Source organism: Nicotiana tabacum, chromosome 21 (genome assembly GCF_000715075.1).
Source record: "Nicotiana tabacum cultivar K326 chromosome 21, ASM71507v2, whole genome shotgun sequence".
NCBI lineage: Eukaryota > Viridiplantae > Streptophyta > Magnoliopsida > Solanales > Solanaceae > Nicotiana > Nicotiana tabacum.
This window is the reverse complement of record NC_134100.1, coordinates 92,244,583-92,263,727: the sequence shown is the minus strand read 5'-3', so window position 1 is coordinate 92,263,727 and position 19,145 is coordinate 92,244,583. Positions and strand designations below refer to the sequence as shown.

The following is a 19,145-nucleotide window of genomic DNA, read 5'->3' as shown; positions in this document are numbered from 1 at the left end:
ATAGAGTTGTACTTAGAGTAGGATTCTCCTACTATATAAAGAGGAGTCTGATAATTCATTAAACGCATTGTAACACGCATTCCAAGGCAAGATACTATTATTTTCACTGTTATTCTAAGCTTTTTCTTTTATTCATCAATAATTCTCACCGTGAGCTGAATCGAGGGTGAATATTTCAATAAAGTTGGAATCATCCTACTCGTGTGGTTTGAATTTACTATATTTTTATTTGTTCATTCTAACCCAATTTATCGTTTTGTATTAAATTAATCCGCATATCCTTAAAATCACTTACAAATTTAATTTTTATCCGATTTTGAAGGTAAACAATAACCACCCATGCTCTAATTGATATTAGGTGGTGTGCAGAATCTGTTGGGAATTCCGCCAAACAAATTCAAGAGGATATCGGGGTTCGGGGAGGGGCCGGACCACAAGGGTCTATTGTAAGCAGTCTTACCCTGCATTTCTGAAACAGCCTCTTGCAGAAATACAGGGTAAGACTGCGTACAATAAACCCTTGTGGTCCGGCCCTTCCACGGACCCCGCGCATAGAAGGAGCTTAGTACACTGGACCCCGCGCATAATTGAGGTCAATATCCGTCAGCCTTTGTAAGACATCTTCTTCCTTGATTTACTTCTTATAATTGTTGCTTGTAGTTGTAGTTCTGTGTCCAAACTATATGATAAGGCTAAGGCTTGTTTGCTACTTGATTATATCTATATTCAGTTTGGAAGGCAGAAGTGAATGCATGTCGTTTTTTGCTTTAGTCTGAGTCTTATCTCAGTTTTCTTGGGACTTCAATTCTTATGTATTTTTCTCTTGCTTGCGACACACAATGTTTTTCACTTTATTTGGATCAGGTCTCCGATTGTCCAACGGACTATTGCGCTTCTGCTGGTCAGATATTTATTGCTTAGCATGATGAAAGATCTGTGTTTTGGATACTGAGTGAAGGTTTTGTTTAGGGGTTCACCCCTTTCGCCGGAAAATTACATTGCGCGTGTAAGGCAAAATCCTATTTGTACCTCTATATATTATATTTTGAATCGCATTGACATAACCCAAAGGCATAGCTTAGTGTTCAAGGGGTTCAAAATATTTGTAATGTCACTGGTTCAATTCTTATTGGCCACAATCACTTTTAACTTTTTCTTTTTTTTTAACCCCTTAGTGGAAAATCAGATAAATTGACTGATTTGGTCCCTCTGCTCACATCATTTTATATTCCAGTAGATATATCGCGATGTTGGAGATGTGGCAGATTGTTGGAGATAGAAATCAACTGATGACACTATTACTTTTACTGGCGGAAAAAGTGATGAATATTATCCTTGTCCAGGTATGATTATATTGTTAATACATTTTTCTTTCTTTCATGGTTGTGCAAATTCTGCTTGCTTAACTTCAATTAGGCATTGCAGTTCCTTCGAATGTGGCACCAAACCATATTCAAAAGACAACTTGAATTTGCTTAATGGAAAGTTAATCTCAGCTTTAGAGAGGCTTGAACTGCTAATCGAGGTATGCTCCTCTCCACTCCCCTGAAACCACAACCTACTCCGATAGAAGAAAACAACATAAATAAACAAAAACCTAACTCATTTCTGTACTTGTTACTTTCATATGGTAGAGAGGTTATTTCTGATAGACCCTCGGCTCAAAACAAGCATATATAATCATATAGTATATAGAAAGAAAATACAGTAGTATGAAAGTCAGGGAAGCAATAATAATAACAAGATAGTAGAAAAACCAAAACACAAGCAACATCGGATAGTAATAGCTCTTGTTCAGAGACATGTAAACTTTTTATACCTGTATGGCAATGCTTGTTATAATTTTCTACCGTTCCTTAATTTTGGGGAAATGATTTCATATTTTTTCCTTTATTTGTGTGCTGTATAAAACGGGTCATGGCCTTAAGGTGTTTCAAAGATTAGCTAGTTTTCCGAAAGAAATATCGAGGTGTTTGAGTGGCCATCTCCTTCCTTTATTTTTTCCTTTCTAAACTTTTAGCATGGGGTAGGATGAATTTGGATGGCCTGTAATTCAATTGTATATTAGGAGTACCTTTTATATAGTGTCTGTCCTATATAATTTTTTATCTTCCAATCCGTTGTACATATTGTAAAACACACAACATGCTCTAGCGTGCTATAGATTTGAGTGATCAAAATCTATTACAAAATTTTAATATATATAATCATTAAGATGCTATCATTCACTTTTATTACTAACCATTGCCGCCATCTATCATTATCAACTACCATCACCACCCACAATCACATACCATCCTCAATCACAAGCACTACCACCAAATCACTGCAATCAACAATCACCATCACTAGCCACATGTTACAATTCATCATCACCAACCACCATTATCATACAGCCACAGTCACAATGACAATCACCACATCACCCATCATTATATATCGCAAATTATAGCTATCAGTCACCATCACCATTAGCAATTACTATCATCCATCACAATTATTAGCTGCCACCACCAACGACCACCATCAACTACCAATACTAACAGTTATTGTTAGCCACCGTCACTACTAACTACTAGCTACTATCCACAACCAACATCTCCTCAGTTGGCACCATCAACCATATTATTTTTAAAAGTATTTTATTGATATAGTATTAGATTGTTAGTATTTTAGGTTAGTTTTATTTTTAATGTAAATAAAGACAATTTTTATATATTCACATGCTTAATTATTGAGTATTCAGATTTTAATATACATTTTAGTATTACCTTTTAGTTTTAATAAAAACAAATGAGGTCTAGTAATGATCACTCTACTTAATTGAATCTTCAGACAGAATTTAATTACCGCACAAAATTTGTTAGATTTTCGTATTCAAGCAAGTATAGAAAGTAAAATAAAGTAAATTGCAGTAAATGAGACATGCTATTTTAATACTGATTCAATAAGTCTATATATTTGTCCGCTTGAGTTATAAGGTGGTTATACTCTTGGTGGTAACATCACGTGCCACGTCAACGCTTTATTACTACCATAATTCCACGTAAAAAAAAAAGATAATACAAGAATTACTACATATATCCACCTCAAGCTTTTGTGCTGATTTCTTGGCCAGCGCAGGAGCTGAGCAGAAAATAGGATAGTAAGTATTGTAACTTTTGGCAGAATGGGAGTTTACGTCCCCCCTTCCCCTCCTCCAATTTTACTCCAATAATATCTACAGGTACATAAATCAACTTCTCACTTTAAGCCGCGGAGTTAGAATTTGAAATTTATGGTTTCGAATTAAAGTTGTTGGTTTTTAAATTAATAATAATTTATACATATTCAATAAATTTCATCAAATAAATATAAAGTATAAACCAAAACTAGTGAGTTGGACCGAATCCGTAATACGCTCACTAGCTCCGCCCCTGACTTTGAGAAGCAGTCAAAGAAGATCGATGGCTTTAATTTTGTTTGTTGACAGACTTCAATTTATTACTTCTAACAACCTTCTTTGATGCTTTTCGTTTGCCATGTTGGCAACTTGTCTCAAGAAGATATGGAACTCTCACCGCCACTCGTTTAGAAGTTGAATGTTATACTTTGCATATATTTTCTTTATATGTCAAACCAAAATACACCCTCCTTCCTTTAAGTGAAGTTGTTCGAATTTCATGAGTTCAATAAGTTGTTCTTTAATACATTAAAATGAATTGTTTAATTATTACTTTTTCTTGTGTCGAGAGTTTACCGGAAATAACTTCTCTATTCCTCCGAAGTAGGGGTAAGGTCTGCGTGCACACTACCCTCCCCAGACCCCATTTGTGGGATCTCACTGGATTGTTGTTGTTGTTGAATTGTTTAATTATTACAGTCTACGGTACTTTTTACGTAGTTTTCAAATATACATAAATTTTGTTTTAAAAAACTTAAAAATTTTATATTTATATGTACGGTCAAAATTAATAAGTTTGAATTTCAAAAAGCAAAAAATATTATATAAATTAATATATATGAAGTGCCACTTAGCAAAAATAAAGCCAAGACCACTTGTAATGTGAATAAAGGACTTCCTTTGCTAAATTCTTTACCTCTTTTCTTTGAAGTTCTTTGGTATTTCAAACGAATATAAATCAAACTTCACTACTTAATGCTCTCATAGACACTATCTCTTCTTACTGAAGTTAGGAAAAAAGGGACCTTTATTCCTAAAAAAGGAGAATTTTGGGTTCGAGCCGTGAAACCAGCTGCTGATACTTGCATCAAGGTAGGCTATCTACATTACACTCCCTTTTCCGGACCCTGTATAAACATGAAGTGCTTCAGTGAAACAATGCAATTTAAAATATTAATTAAAGTTTACTTTGTATGACACTTGAGAAGTGAAAAGTGACAAACATCTTGGAACAAAAAGAGAGTATTAACACTTGTAGATTTTCTTAAATATATTTTTCGAATATTCAGATAATCAGATTAGTAAGTAGTAAAACGACTTAGTAAAACTAGAGCTGGATTTTCCAGCTAGTTGATAGTGAGTAGAGCGGACTGTTGACCAAGCTGGAAATGTGATGGAAGCTAACTTGTCTCAAGAACAAAAGAAAAACCTTTGCACTTTCTGTTTTTAAATAAGTTGTGGAAATAAAAGAGAGATTCTGCCTTTCTCTTTATGCACAAACTCCAAATTGCATCACACATATACTCATGCAGAAGATAAGGTTGACTCGCAATCAATAAAAGTTCTTTGTTCAAAAACACCAACTTTACGAAACAACGCTTTCTGGAAACTTTGTTGTTGCTTGGAACAAGCGGTAGAACGCATTGATTCCATCATGAATAAGTGAATTTGAAGTTTTCTCCATTATAGGGATGGGTGGCATCGGCAAGACAACTTTAGCTAACAAAATTTGATGTGATCCATTCATTATGTCTCGCTTTGACATTCGTGCAAAAGTTACTATCTCACAAGAGTATTGAGTGAGAAATGTACTACTAGGCCTTCTTTCTACTATAAGTGGAATGACTAATGAATATTTTGAGCAAGATGATAGCCAACTAGCAGACCAACTACAAAAGCTTCTAAAAGGCAGGAGATACTTGATCATCATTGATGACATATGGACTACAGAAGCTTGGGATGATATAAAACTATGTTTTCCGGACTATACCAATGGAAGCTGAATACTCTTGACCACTCGGAATGTGGAAGTGGCTGAATATGCTAGCTCAGGTAACCTACCTTGTCAAATGCGCCTTTTAGATTTTAATGAAAGTTGGGATTTATTGCACAGAAAGGTCTTTGAGAACGATGGGTTCTCTCCTGAATTTGAAAAAGTTGGGAAACAAATTGCATTAAAATGCGGAGGATTACCTCTAGCAATTACTGTGATTGCTGGACTTCTCTCCAAAATTGGTAAAGCATTGGATGAGTGGCAAAGTGTTGATGAGAAAGTAAGTTCAATGAGATTGGCCTGGATTGCTCGTATATCGACTCAGTTTACTTATAGCACAAGCTATATCTGGTCGTGTACAATTCATGATATACATTAAGCATCCCAACACACGAGCATAATCCAATTGTGATATGCTTTGGCCTTTATTCTTTGCTAATGCAAGATTCACGTCAATTGGAGTCTTTGCAACTTTAAAGTTTAAGTGCTTGAATTTTTCAAGTACTGTCTTAATATAATGAGATTGTGACAATGCCAGACCTTGAGGAGTCTTATGGATCTTAATTCCCAGAATTAAATCAGCAACTCCAAAGTCTTTCATATCAAACTTGCTATTGAGCATACGCTTAGTAGCATTTATGTTGGCAATGTCATTACTCATTATCAGCATATCATCCACATATAGGCAAACAATGACTATGTGATTTGGAATATTTTTAATGTACACACATTTATCACATTCATTTATCTTAAAATCATTTGACAACATTATTTGGTCAAATTTTGCATGCCATTGTTTGGGTGCTTGTTTTAGTCCGTAAAGAGACTTAACAAGTCTACATACATTCTTTTCTTTACCTGGAACCACAAACCCTTCAGGTTGTTTCATGTAAATTTCTTCCTCCAACTCTCCATTTAAGAAGTCCATTTGATGAATTTCAAGACCATACACTGCAGCTAATGCTACTAACATCCGTATGGACGTAATTCTTGTAACTGGAGAGTATGTATCAAAGTAGTCTAGACCTTCTCGTTGTCTATACCCTTTGACTACGAGTCTTGCCTTGAATTTATCAATAGTGCCATCATCTTTGATTTTTCTCTTAAAAATCTATTTAGAACCCAAAGGTTTATTTTCAGGAGGAAGATCAACCAATTCCCATGTATGGTTGTTCAATATGGATTCTATTTCACTATTGACTGCCTCTTTCCAAAACAATGATTCCGAAGAAGTCATAGCTTCTTTAAATGTTTGAGGCTCATTCTCCAATAAGAAAGTCACAAAATCTAGTCCAAATGAAGAAGACGTTCTTTGACGTTTACTACGTCTTGGATCCTCCTGATTACATGTACTTTCTTTTGTTTCTTCCCGAGGTCGTTTAGATCCTTCACCAAATGACTCACATTCCTTTTTATACGGATATATATTTTCAAAAAACTCAGCATTATCTGATTCTATAACCGTATTATTATGAATGTCGGGATTTTCTGATTTATGAACCAGAAATCGATATGCTTTACTATTTGTCGCATATCCTATGAAAACACAATCAACGGTTTTCGGTCCTATCTTTACCCTTTTGGGTTTAGGAACTTGCACTTTTGCCAAACACCCCCACACTTTAAAATAATTCAAGTTGGGCTTCCTTCCTTTCCATTTTTCATATGGAATGGATTGTGTTTTGCTATGGGGCACTCGATTTAATATTCGATTAGTCGTAAGAATGGCTTCCCCCACAAGTTCTGTGGCAAACCAGAACTTATCAACAACGCATTCATCATCTCCTTTAATGTGCGATTCTTTCTTTCCGCAATCCCATTAGATTGGGGCGTGTAAGGGGCTGTTGTTTGATGAATAATTCCATATTCTAAACATATTTCTTCAAAAGGAGATTCATATTCACCACCCCTATCACTTCTTATCATTTTTACTTTCTTGTTAAGTTGCATTTCAACTTCATTTTTGTATTGCCTGAATGCGTCTATTGCTTCATCTTTACTATTCAGTAAGTAAATATAGCAATATCGAGTACCATCGTCAATAAAAGTTATGAAATACTTCTTTCCACCGCGAGATGGTATTGACTTCATGTTACAAATATCTGTGTGAATTAAGTCTAAAGGATTTGAATTCCTTTCAACTGACTTATAAGGATGTTTAACATACTTAGATTCCACACATGTTTGACATTTTGTTTTTTTCGCATTCAAACTTAGGCAGTACTTCCAAGTTAATCATTTTCCGTAAGGTTTTATAATTGACATGACCCAAACGTACATGCCATAAATCATTTGACTCAAGTAAGTAAGAAGAAGCTGAAATATTATTATTGTTTTCCACAACCATTACATTCAGATTGAAAAGGCCCTCAGTGAGGTAACCTTTTCCTACAAATATTTCATTCTTACTAATGACAACCTTGTTGGACACAAAAACGCACTTAAAACCGTGCTTAACAAGAAGTCCAGTAGAGATTAAATTCTTTCTCATTTCAGGAACATGAAGGACATTGTTCAAAGTCATGACCTTGCCAGAAGTCATTTTCAGAAATATCTTCCCATATCCTTCAACTTTTGCTATTGAAGCATTTCCCATATAAACTGTCTCTCCGGGTCCAGCAGGAGCATAAGTAGCAAAAGCTTCTCTAACTGCACAAACATGGCGAGTGGCTCCTGAATCAAACCACCACAGTTTAGGATTTCCCACCAAGTTACATTCAGAAAGCATGGCACATAAGTTATCAACATCATCATGCTTTACTACCATGTTTGCTTGACCCCTTTTCTTGTCTTTTTTCGAAGCACGACACTCCGTAGATTTGTGTCCGGTTTTCCCACAGTTGTAGCAGTTTTCACTGAACCGCTTCTTGCTTGGGTTGTATTTCGGACCAGAAGCCTTCTTCCTCTTTTTGTTAGTTTCAACAATATTTGCTCCCATTATTGTTGAATTTCCACGGCCTCTCCTTTCAGCAGCTTTATTGTCCTTTTCGATTCTCAACCGAACAATGAGATCTTCAAGAGACATTTCCTTTCGTTTGTGTTTCAAATAATTTTTGAAGTCCTTTCACAACGGAGACAACTTCTCAATCATTGCTGCTACTTGGAATGCTTCGTTGATGACAAGATCTTCAGCAAGTAGATCATGAATAATCACTTGCAATTCCTGGACTTGGGTAATAACAGACTTGCTATCTACCATTTTGTAGTCCAAAAATTTTGCGGCAACGAATTTCTTCATCCCGGCATCTTTAGTTTTATATTTCTTTTCAAGCGCATTCCACAATTCTTTTGACGTTTCCATGCCACTGTATACATTATACAGATTATCATCCAGTCCGCTAAGAATATAATTCTTGCATAAAAAATCAGAATGCTTCCACGCTTCAATCACGAGAAAGCGTTCATTCTCTGGAGTTTTATCTGGCAGATCAGGAACATCTTCCTTGATGAACTTCTGTAGACATAACGTAGTTAAGTAGAAGAACATCTTCTACTGCCAGCGCTTGAAATCAATCCCGAAAAATTTTCCGAGTTTTTCTGCCGGTGCCAACGCCGGTGTTCGGCTTGTCGATGCGTTGGCAGTCACTATCGGAACAGCTTGGTTTTCGCTTTCAGTCTTCATTTTTTCTGTAAAAGAATGACACAAACAAACGTTTAATAAACGTTTTCAAACTGGAGTAAAAATCACGTAGATTTTAATCTTCCAACAAAACGCCACAAAGGCTTTACTCTCCAAAACGGGAGTACACAAAATCACAAAGGTTTTAGTTTGCAGAATAATAACAATAACACAAATACAGAAATAAATATTAAATTCTTTAAGATTGTTAGTCCCGCCAATATTGCTGTATTTGTAAATAATAATTCTGCAAAATATAAGTTAACGTAATGAAACAGTAATTAATTCGAGCCCACTGAATTCACAATATTTCCTTAAGGAATTTAATCCCCTCCTAGTACCCAAGGTAATGGATTATTTCCTCTCGGGATAGAACGAATCATACACTGGTGTAGCGGTACTTCAAACCCCAGTGTTTCAGCGAACACAAAGTTCGGTAGCAAATCACACTTACAGTTGCTTTGTTTGAAGTTAAAACAATGCAGAACGAAGGAGTAGAAACTCAGAAAATCGTATGGAAATGCTGAGAGGAAGGAGTGCAATGTATAGCCAAATCTGTTGAGCGATTTTAGGATTTCAGTTTGTGTGTTGAGTGTTGAGTGTCTTTCTTCAACATCTGTTGCACATATATATAGCAGCCAGTGTTGAAGAAGACCAAGGTGAAGCAAACATTAGCTTGTTTGTGGAGCAAGCACAATCATGGTGGGAAAAGCATTAGGCGGCTGCCTTGTGGTCAATACACGGATTGGAAAATATCCGTTATAAATGCGGATAATCTTACGTTAATATTTACTATTAACAAATAAATTTGGTCCAAAAAATTAATCAATCAATCGATCATTTGACCAAATCCAAATCCAAATCCGAAGCCGAAACAAATTGCATTAAAATGCGGAGGATTACCTCTAGCAATTACTGTGATTGCTGGACTTCTCTCCAAAATTGGTAAAGCATTGGATGAGTGGCAAAGTGTTGATGAGAAAGTAAGTTCAATGATAAGCACTACTGATGTTGACGTCCAATGCATGAGAGTGCTTGCTTTGAGTTACCATCACTTACCACATCACCTAAGAGCATGTTTTCTATATTTTGCAATCTTCCCAGAGGATGCAGAGATTTATGTCGATAAACTCTTGGTATTATAGGCAGCGGAGGGATTTTTGAAGGTAGAAGAGATGAAAAGCATAGAAGAAGTGGCAGAAAAATGTCTAAAAGATCTAATAGATAGAAGTTTAATTTCCATCCAATATTTGACAGGTGATGGACGTATCAAGTTGTGTAGAATGCATAATGTGATCCGGGAACTCTGCTTCAAGAAAGCTCGAAACATGAATATTGTGAATTTTATTGGAGAAAAGAATGATCAAAATTCATGTGCACAATCCATGCATTTGTCCTCAAATAGTAGAGGTCGGACCAGTAACCAATTGAACTATAGTAAGACATCTTCTTCCTTCAATTTAATTCTTATATCATTCATTTACTTTAATTCTTTTTTTCCTATTTTACCCTTAATTTAATTGTTCTTGATGAGTACAAATACGTCAATTATGAGTAAACATTAAATGAAGAGAGGTTATATTTTAAGACACAAATAAGGTTAAAATAGACAAAAACCTCTCCTATTTAATATTTCCTTAAGGGGAGAAAAATAATAATTTGAGACGGAGGGAGTACATATTAGGGGAAACTACTCTTAATAATTGTTTTTGTTGGATCCCCTTATTCATTCATTAACTGAATTTTCTGTAACCATTTCAATCAGAAGTCGTGTTAAATGATGTGAGTTGTAATGAAATTAAATTTTATTTATTAAGTCAATTCACAGGGTTTGATGTAAATTTTATTAAGTATTTTATATTTTAATTTCGAAAATGATCTTTTAATTTGTTCTGACCAAGTTATTGTACATAACTGTACTTGATTCTATCGTCCCCGGCATTTGCTTCTTTTTTTTCCTTCAAAAAAGAAAAAACATCAGATAGGTAGAAAAACATCCTTCATGATTTTATTTATTTTTTGCTACTTAAATCAGCTCGAGATATTGAAATTTTGGATTAAAAAGTTCTCTTATATAACAGGGGTCCGCGCTCAAACATAAAGAGGAAGAGGAAGAGGAAGAGGAAGAGGAAGAGAAAGACGACGAAGATGTTATTGCTACAGTTGCTCTGATATTTATTTGAGCCGCTAAGTTTAATTATACATTTTCCCTACTATATAATCATTTTATGTATAAATAGAAATAGTTTTTGTAATCCAAACTACGCATTTCCAAAGTAAGTGTTAAGTTTTTTTAAAAGATAACATACAATTGAATTACAAGCCATCGAAATTCATCCAACCCCCATGCTAAAAATTTAGAAAGGAAAGAGATGGCCACTCAAACATGTGACTTTTGAATCGATATTTCTTTCAGAGAATAACTAATCTTCGAAACACCTTGAGGTCATGACCGTTTTATCCTGCAGAGAAATAAAAATCAAATCATGTCCCCAAAATTAAATAACAATAGAAAATTATAACAAGCACTGCCATACATGTATACAAAGTTTACATATCTATGAACAAGAGCTATTACTATCTTATGTTGCTTGTGTTTTGATTTTTCTAATATCTTCTTGTTGTTACTGTTTCCCTGACTTTCATACTACTGTAGTGATTATGCATGCTTGTCTTGAGCCGAGAGACTATCGGAAACAGTCTCGCTACCTGCATAAGGTTGGGGTAAGGTTGCGTACTAACTATTCTCCCCAGACTCCACTTGTGGGAGTTCACTAGGTATGTTGTTGTTGTTTTTGTTGTATATCTGAACAAGAGAAAATTATAGCAAACATTGACATGCATATATGAAAAGTTTACATATTGCTCACTACTGGGACAACATACTAAGAGCCATAGACATTTAAGACTTAAGAGTATTGTTAATGTTAGAAGCTAACCTAAGACACAAGAGAATGCAAAACAGTAAAAACTTAAGAAACACACAAGAAAGCAGCAAAGAAATGGTGTCTGGCTCCTATATTTCAACTACTATAAACATCAAAAGCATATGAAATTTAGTGGAATGTTCTGTTGAGATGGTATATGTCTTTCCACTTTCTACCACAAAGGAAGTTTTCACACCAACTGCACATAATTGTCCTTATAAATAAATAAAGCAGTATGCTAATCACAAGTGAACCATATGAAAGTATAGAAAGGAGTTGGTTTTTGTTTATTTATGTTATTTTCTTCTATATATCGATATTCCATACAACAGCTAGTCCTTTAATCAAACTGAACATAGATTAAACAAAGTAAAATATTCTTGGCCAACCAAGGCTTAGCCTTAACATATACTCTATAATTTAGACACACAAATAGTACTTGTACAAGCAACAATTAAATCAAGGAAGATCATTTCTTACAATTAGCCTAATGGATATGGACCTCAATAGAAATTGCATAGTTATCTTGCATGTCCTGTTGAATCTGCTTGGCGGAATTCTCAACAGATTTTGCACACCTCCTTATATCAATTAGAGCAAGTGTGGTTATATCTGCAAAATTTTGAGGGATTGAATCCAAATACCAACAACCTTTGAGAAATAGTCGTTCAAGGAAAGGAAAATTATCGCAACTGGCTCTCCAGTGCCTAATCTCCAAATCTTCGAGGAGCAAGAACTTCAAGCGAGGAAATACTTCATCAAATACTTCCCACTCCTTGTCTAGGAAAGCATCATATCCAAGTTTAAGGGACTCGAGTTTAGGCAATTTACCAAAAATGCTCAAATCCTTCCAACGAAAAAAAGTGCCACTAAAAGCTAAATTCTTTAGGTTTTGTGGAAAATCATTTGGATGAGGTAGCCGAAAAGGTGCAAAAGCATCTTCTGTATTAAATAAAGGGGGAGTATGAAGCCTCAAACGGCCTTCTTGATGTGTAGTTCTATCCAGAAAGCAACCAAAACGCGGATAAGTAACACAAAATTCCAATTCCTCGAGCTGATCTAAGTTGCAAAAATCAAAGAGTGCATAGTGATTAATAAAGTCTTTTGGGATTCCACGTATTTGCAACTTCTTTAAGTTGGGAAATAGTCTAAAGACAGAGCCAGTACAATACCAAGGATTCCATCCAGACAGACACTGCAAATTTTTCAGAACCAAACTTTTCTTTGTAGGCTTGTAAGACTGCAAGTAATTCCAATCTAAAAAGAGGTGCCTCAATTGTGGTATCGCCAAAATTTCCGATGGTAATATGAAAGGAAAGACCAGGTCTTTGGAAAAAGGAAGGTAAAGTTTAAAAGTTTGCAGATAACATAGGCTAGATATCAGTGGAGGAATGACTGTTGTTGAGGGAATCTCTTTTCCCGACTCCAAGTGAGGATAAAGAGTCAAAGCAAGGTATCTCAAATGAATTAAATCAAGTATCCCCCTCGGAAAAGTACTACATCTCACTAAAGCAAGATCTAGTACTCTTACTAGCTTGAAACGCAACGACTTTTGCACGAACCAATGCCCTCTAAAACAGATAATAGAACGGGCATCTTTTTCAGGATATATAGCCAATTTTGCCTCAATAGAATCGTCTGGATTGATCAATTGGATACTGATCCGACTTCGACTCCTCGAAAAATGCATCAATTGCGCACAAGGATTTCGATCATTCTCTTCTCCAATAACATTCACAAAATTCATGTTGTGAGCTTCCCTCAAGCATAGTTCACGGATCAAATCATGCATTCCACAACTCTCGATTTTTCCATCAAAACTCAAATTTTGGATTGAAATTAAACTTCTATCTATAAGTTCTTTTAGAAATTCTCCCCCCACCTTTTCTATGTTTTTCATATCTTCTACCTTGAAAAATCCCTCTACCGCCCATAACTCCACAAGTTTATCGACAAAAATCTGTTCATCCTCTGGGAAGATTGCAAAATACAGAAAGCACGATTTTAGGCGATGAGGCAAGTGATGGTAACTCAATGCCAGCACCCTCATGCATTGGACATCAACATCTGTGCTTACTAATGAACTTACATTCTCAACAACCATTTGCCACTCATCCAATGCTTTACCGATTTTGGAGAGAAGTCCAGCAATTACAATAATTGCTAGAGGTAATCCTCTGCAGTTTAATGCAATTTGTTTCCCAAGTTGTTCAAATTCAGGGGGGAAACATTCATTCAGAAAGACCCTTTTGTGCAGTAAATCCCAACTTTCATTGCAATTCAAAAGGCGCATTTGATAAGGAGGCTTACCTGAGCTAGCATATTCAGCCACTTTCACATTTCGAGTGGTCAAGAGTATTCGACTCCTATTGTTACAGTCTGGGAAGCATAGTTTTATATCATCCCAAGCTGCTTCATTCCATATGTCATCAACGACTATCAAGTATCTCCTACCTTTTAGAAGCTTTTGAAGTCGGTCCTTTAGTTGCCCATCATCTTGTTGCTCATAAGGTTTATCGGTCTTTCCGGTGATAGAAGACAGAAGGCCTAGGAGTCCATTTCTCGCACAATACTCTTGTGAAATAGTAACTTTTGCACGAATGTCAAAGTGATACATAATGAGTGGATCACTGAAGATTTTGTTAGCTAGAGTTGTTTTGCCAATGCCCCCCATACCTACAATTGAGACAACTTCTAGTTCACTAGCTCCTCTAGCGAGTTGGACCTGCATCATCTCGAATTCATTTTCATGGCCGACCATCATATTCTCGGGCTCCAAAGCACGTTCAGATGTAGAGGCAAGAATCGTATTTTGTGCTTTCAGATCTAGGCTGGTCTGTGTTCCTATCCACTTCTTCGTGGTGGAATCAATGTCTCGTATTGCTTGGTTCAAGAGGGAACGAAGTTTCCCAAAGGTTACTGTTCGTGAAATTATGTTTATAACATTTCTTGATTTCAGGTCAACCATAACATTTCTTGATTCCGAGTCAACCATATCTTCTGTGCTGCATGCTAGCTCTATCACTTCAGCTTCCAATCTTGTCAATGCACCAAGATTGCCTATCTTATTGCATGGTTTCTCCGTAATAGCTATCAAAGATTCAAGCTTTTCATAGAACGATTGCAGGTTAAGTCCAGTAACTTGCATTGATTGTTGTATGGTGCTCATAAGGGAAGTAATAGCAGTATAAGCCATGTCTCAGTTTCTCTCTTTCTCTCGTTTGTGTGTGATAACAATAGGGAGAGTAGAATCTAATTGTGTGACAGTTCCTAATTTCTCAATTTAGAACAGAAAGTGGAAAGGTCTTTCTTTTGTTTATTGAGATCACAAGTTAGCTTCCATCACATTTCCAGCTTGGTCCACTCTCTTGTCTCTATCAACCAACTGGAAGCCCAGCTCTAGTTTTAGTTTTATATACTTACTAATCTGAATAGTCCCAAAAAATATACTTTTCCAGTTTCAATTTAGATTTAGATGATATAGTTTGATTTAGCAGTGCCGTCATTTTGTTAAGTGGTAATTCTTATGTCTCAATTTATGTGACACTTTTCTCTTTTCGAGATCCCAACTTGTTAATTTTGACCGTATATTTAAACAATATCTTTAAACTTTTTGAATAAAATTTACATAATCGAAAATTATGTAAAAAGTATTATAGTCGTAATAATTAATAAAAAGAAATATTTAAATTATAGTCAAAGAACAACTCATTTAACTCTCAAAATCTAAATATTTTCACGTAAATTGAGACGAAGAGAATATTTTCTTTTGACATATAAATTAAATATATGCAAAATACCAATATTCAACTTCTAAATGAGTGGTGGTGGTTCCATTTTTTTTTCCTTGAGACAAGTTACCGACACGGCAAACAGAAAATGTTTAAAAAGGTTGTTGGAAGTCAACTGAGGTGTCTGTTTCAACAAACAAAATTAAAGCCATCTTCTTTGACTGCTTCTCAAGTAAGCAGTTGATTTCTGTACCTGTAGACATTTCTGTACTATCCTATTTTCTGCTCAGCTCCTGCGCTGGCCAAGAAATATATGTGGTAATTCCTGTATTATCCTTATCTTTTTACGTGGAATTATGTTTGTATAAAGCGTTGACATGGTGCGTGATGTTGTCGCCAAGAGTATATCTATTAGCGATTTCAATGGTTCGGTTCGGTCGGTTATTTTATAAAATTTATATAATATCAATTTTTTGGTTATTATATTATGTGTATAATCAAAATTAGACTTTTAGAGACGGTACCAATCATGTCGATTTCTCTTCGACATCATGCGATTCGGTTAATTTTTGATATATTTTTAAATGTCATTTCAAAGTCACTAGTAGAAGTAGAATGCAATAACATACCTACTTTTATAGGATTTAGCAAAACTCTCTAGACAATTTTACTATTTAAAGGGCGATGAATTAAGAAAACATAAAAGATAGCTAGAGTATAGATCCATCAACTATTCTACAACAGCGTAAAAGAAACTAATCAAAGACCAAAAAATATACAAATCACACGAGTGGAAAGATATTAAGCAAGTTGGGACTCAAGAATAAAGTCTGTAGAAGATTAAATATTCGAAAATATAAATTTAAATCATATGAAAGAAAATATATTCAATACATTGCAGTTTGCTACTCATAATCACTAGAATACCTTGTATCTTGCTAGTGAATATGCTGGAAATAATTTAGTTTCAATAGAAGTAGTATAATAGGTTTGGGAATTAGGAATTTGAGTTTAGTTATTTGTTGGCTTGTAACCGTTTTCATAATTCCAAGGCCCAAGGAAAATTTAATGCTTTATTATTTTTAAACTTAATATATAAATATATTTTTCCCATACAAATTTATTCAGTACGGTTAGGTATTTTTTCGGTTTATTTTTATAAAATAAAAAACCTACTCTTATAAATTTATATAAAAACCTACGATTTTATTAAAAGAAACCTAAAAATCAGTTCGGTGCGGTATGGTTCGGTCGATTTAGTCGGTTATTAAATATCCATTGACACCCCTAATAACTACCTTGTCCTCAATTAAGTCAGAGTGATCTCACTAGGCCTCATTTGTTTTTATTATAATTAAAATATTTAAATAGATATACACATATAAATATTAAGATGTATATTAAAATCTAAATACTAAATAATTACTCGTCTATATGAAACTTGTCTTTATTTAAAAAATTAAATATAAAATTCACCTAAAATACTATTTAATCTAATATTATATCAATAAAATATTTTTAACAAATAATATGATAGTTGGTAGTGGTTGTGGGTGTCGCATGTGGTGTCGGTTGTGGATAGTCGCTAGTAGTGGTAGTGGCTAACAATAACGATTAATAATGGTGGTTGATGGTGGTCATTGGTGGTGGCAACTAATAATTGCGGTGGATGACAATAATAGCTAAAGGTGGTGGTGGCTGATAGCGATGATTGGCAATATATAATGATGACTAATGTGGTAAATGTCATTGTGGCTTTGGCTATGTGATAACGGTGGTTGGTGATGATGAATTGTGACATGTGGCTAGTGGTGATGATTGTTGATTGCGGTAATTCGATAATGGTGGTTATGATTGAGGATGGTACATGATTATGGATGGTGGGTAACTTTGAAATTACAGGCCACTAAAAAGCACAGGACAGTCACAAGTTTTTACTTATCTCATAGATAGTATACATGAATACACAACAACAATGAGCTGAAAAGTTGCTTTACAGGTCTAACTGATATGGATCTCAACAGATCTTAGCATAGTTGTCTCCAATATACTGTTGAATCTGCTCGGCGGAAATTTATGTACCAACAACCATCGATTAATTGGGCACATGAATTCCACCCTCCTCTCCTGCAGATTTCTCAGAACCAAACTACTCCCCTCCCCCCCTCCCTGTACCACACAATAATCATATCATATCATACTAAACTTTAAATAAAGTTCATTTACAAAAATATCCTTTAAAATTTGAGTGACATTTTTACCCTTAATAACTAATTATTCTTTCCAATTCTTCTAAAGTTTGCTTTTTTATTTTAGGACTTACATTGACATTTAGTGAATTTATTAGTACATTATGTGCACCTAAATCTACACGTTTTCTAGAGTAAATATTTTAGAATTTCAATGGACTTTCATGTCTTCAATAGCTAACTTTTGCAATTCCCTACAGTTTATCTTTTATTGTTGCTCTCTCAATGATAACTTTTTAAATTCTAACTCAATAGAGGCTGTTTTATTTCTTTGGGAATGGAAAACTTTTTGAGAGTTGATCAAAATACTTTTCACTTAGATATTGTATAAACAACAAAGACGTCCACCCACAACAATCCAAATGATTTTTGGCAAAAGGAATTCTGTCTAATTTGCTTCTTAGTTTGTTACCAATATTTCATACCCAAGTTATCTCTACTTATGTTATGGTCTTTTCTTCACCACATCATCAAAGTTTCTATCTTCTTATCAAGTAAATCAACCGATCTCTTTTTTCAAAACAAAAAAAAAAAATTAATTGCACAAAACGTTCTGAGTTTCTTTATTTTTAAAAATTATTCATTGTGAGTATATTTTTTATGTATTTTTCTGTTACGCCTGATTAGAAGGTATCTTTTTATTGACCTTATTCAAGTATAATTTGTTTTATTTTTTCTTAAATCTTAAAGAAAATTGATCAAAAAGGAAAACTTAATGAATGATAAACGGTAGAGGTAAAGGCTCATGCGAGTGCACCCAAAGTATGTTATCTAGGAAAAGATCAATTTTGTAGTCAATTACAATAGTTATATTAATTTTGTGACCTTTTTCACATGATAATTTTAAAAAAATAACACATGATATCAATAAATAAAAATAGGAGATTTTTGTTACGAATCAAAGTCGTCCTATCAAAACCATGGTCATTAATCTTTATTAAAATGCATATATTTTTGTTGTCAGGTGAAGCTTATTAAGAAGGCACGTATTAAGTAATAAATGTTATAAAATAAAAGCAATTTAGTAAAACATGAATAAGAAATATTGTTATGAAATAAAAGCAATTTAGTAAAACATGAACAAGAAATGGAGATAGAGAGAATGAAGAGATTTTCTTCTTCAATTGTATGTATTTTTCTATCTATTACAAGGCCTTTATATAGGCATGAAAAGTGAAGAAAAATATGTCATTGAATATGTCATTAAGCATAGAAATATGTCATTGAATATGTCATTAAGCATTTGAGAAGATCATGGAGGAAGAGTAGACATCCACCATAATTTAATTTTTCTTATAACACTCCCCCTTGGATGTCCATAGATAATGTGCCTCGTTAAAACTTTATTAGGAAAAAATCCTATGGGAAAAAAAATCCTAGTGAAGGAAAAAGAGTACACATGTTTAGAAATACGCCTTTTGTTTGTCTCGTTAAAAAAACCTTGTAAGAAAAATCCAGTGGGA

General features: G+C 34.5%; 1 protein-coding gene and 1 long non-coding RNA gene across 3 annotated transcripts; one reads left to right on the top strand and one right to left on the bottom strand.

Annotated features, from left to right (window-relative positions):
* Positions 1–671: 671 nt before the first annotated feature.
* LOC107775909 (uncharacterized) lies at positions 672–10,991 on the top strand. Of its 2 annotated transcripts, XR_001645836.2 has the most exons (6): positions 672–1,006; positions 1,235–1,343; positions 1,426–1,525; positions 4,853–5,215; positions 10,033–10,212; positions 10,857–10,991. It is a non-coding gene; the product is annotated as an uncharacterized LOC107775909 (long non-coding RNA). The 2 variants fall into 2 exon arrangements; XR_001645835.2 differs by having other exon boundaries at positions 1,426–5,215.
* Positions 10,992–11,021: 30 nt separating this feature from the next.
* LOC107775907 (putative late blight resistance protein homolog R1B-16) lies at positions 11,022–15,110 on the bottom strand. Its single transcript, XM_016595708.2, has 2 exons — positions 12,183–15,110; positions 11,022–11,237 (listed from the first exon to the last, which is right to left on the bottom strand). The coding sequence occupies exon 1, from the start codon at positions 14,896–14,898 to the stop codon at positions 12,190–12,192; it is 2,709 nt and encodes a 902-aa protein (XP_016451194.2). The 5' UTR covers positions 14,899–15,110; the 3' UTR covers positions 11,022–11,237; positions 12,183–12,189.
* Positions 15,111–19,145: the final 4,035 nt, after the last annotated feature.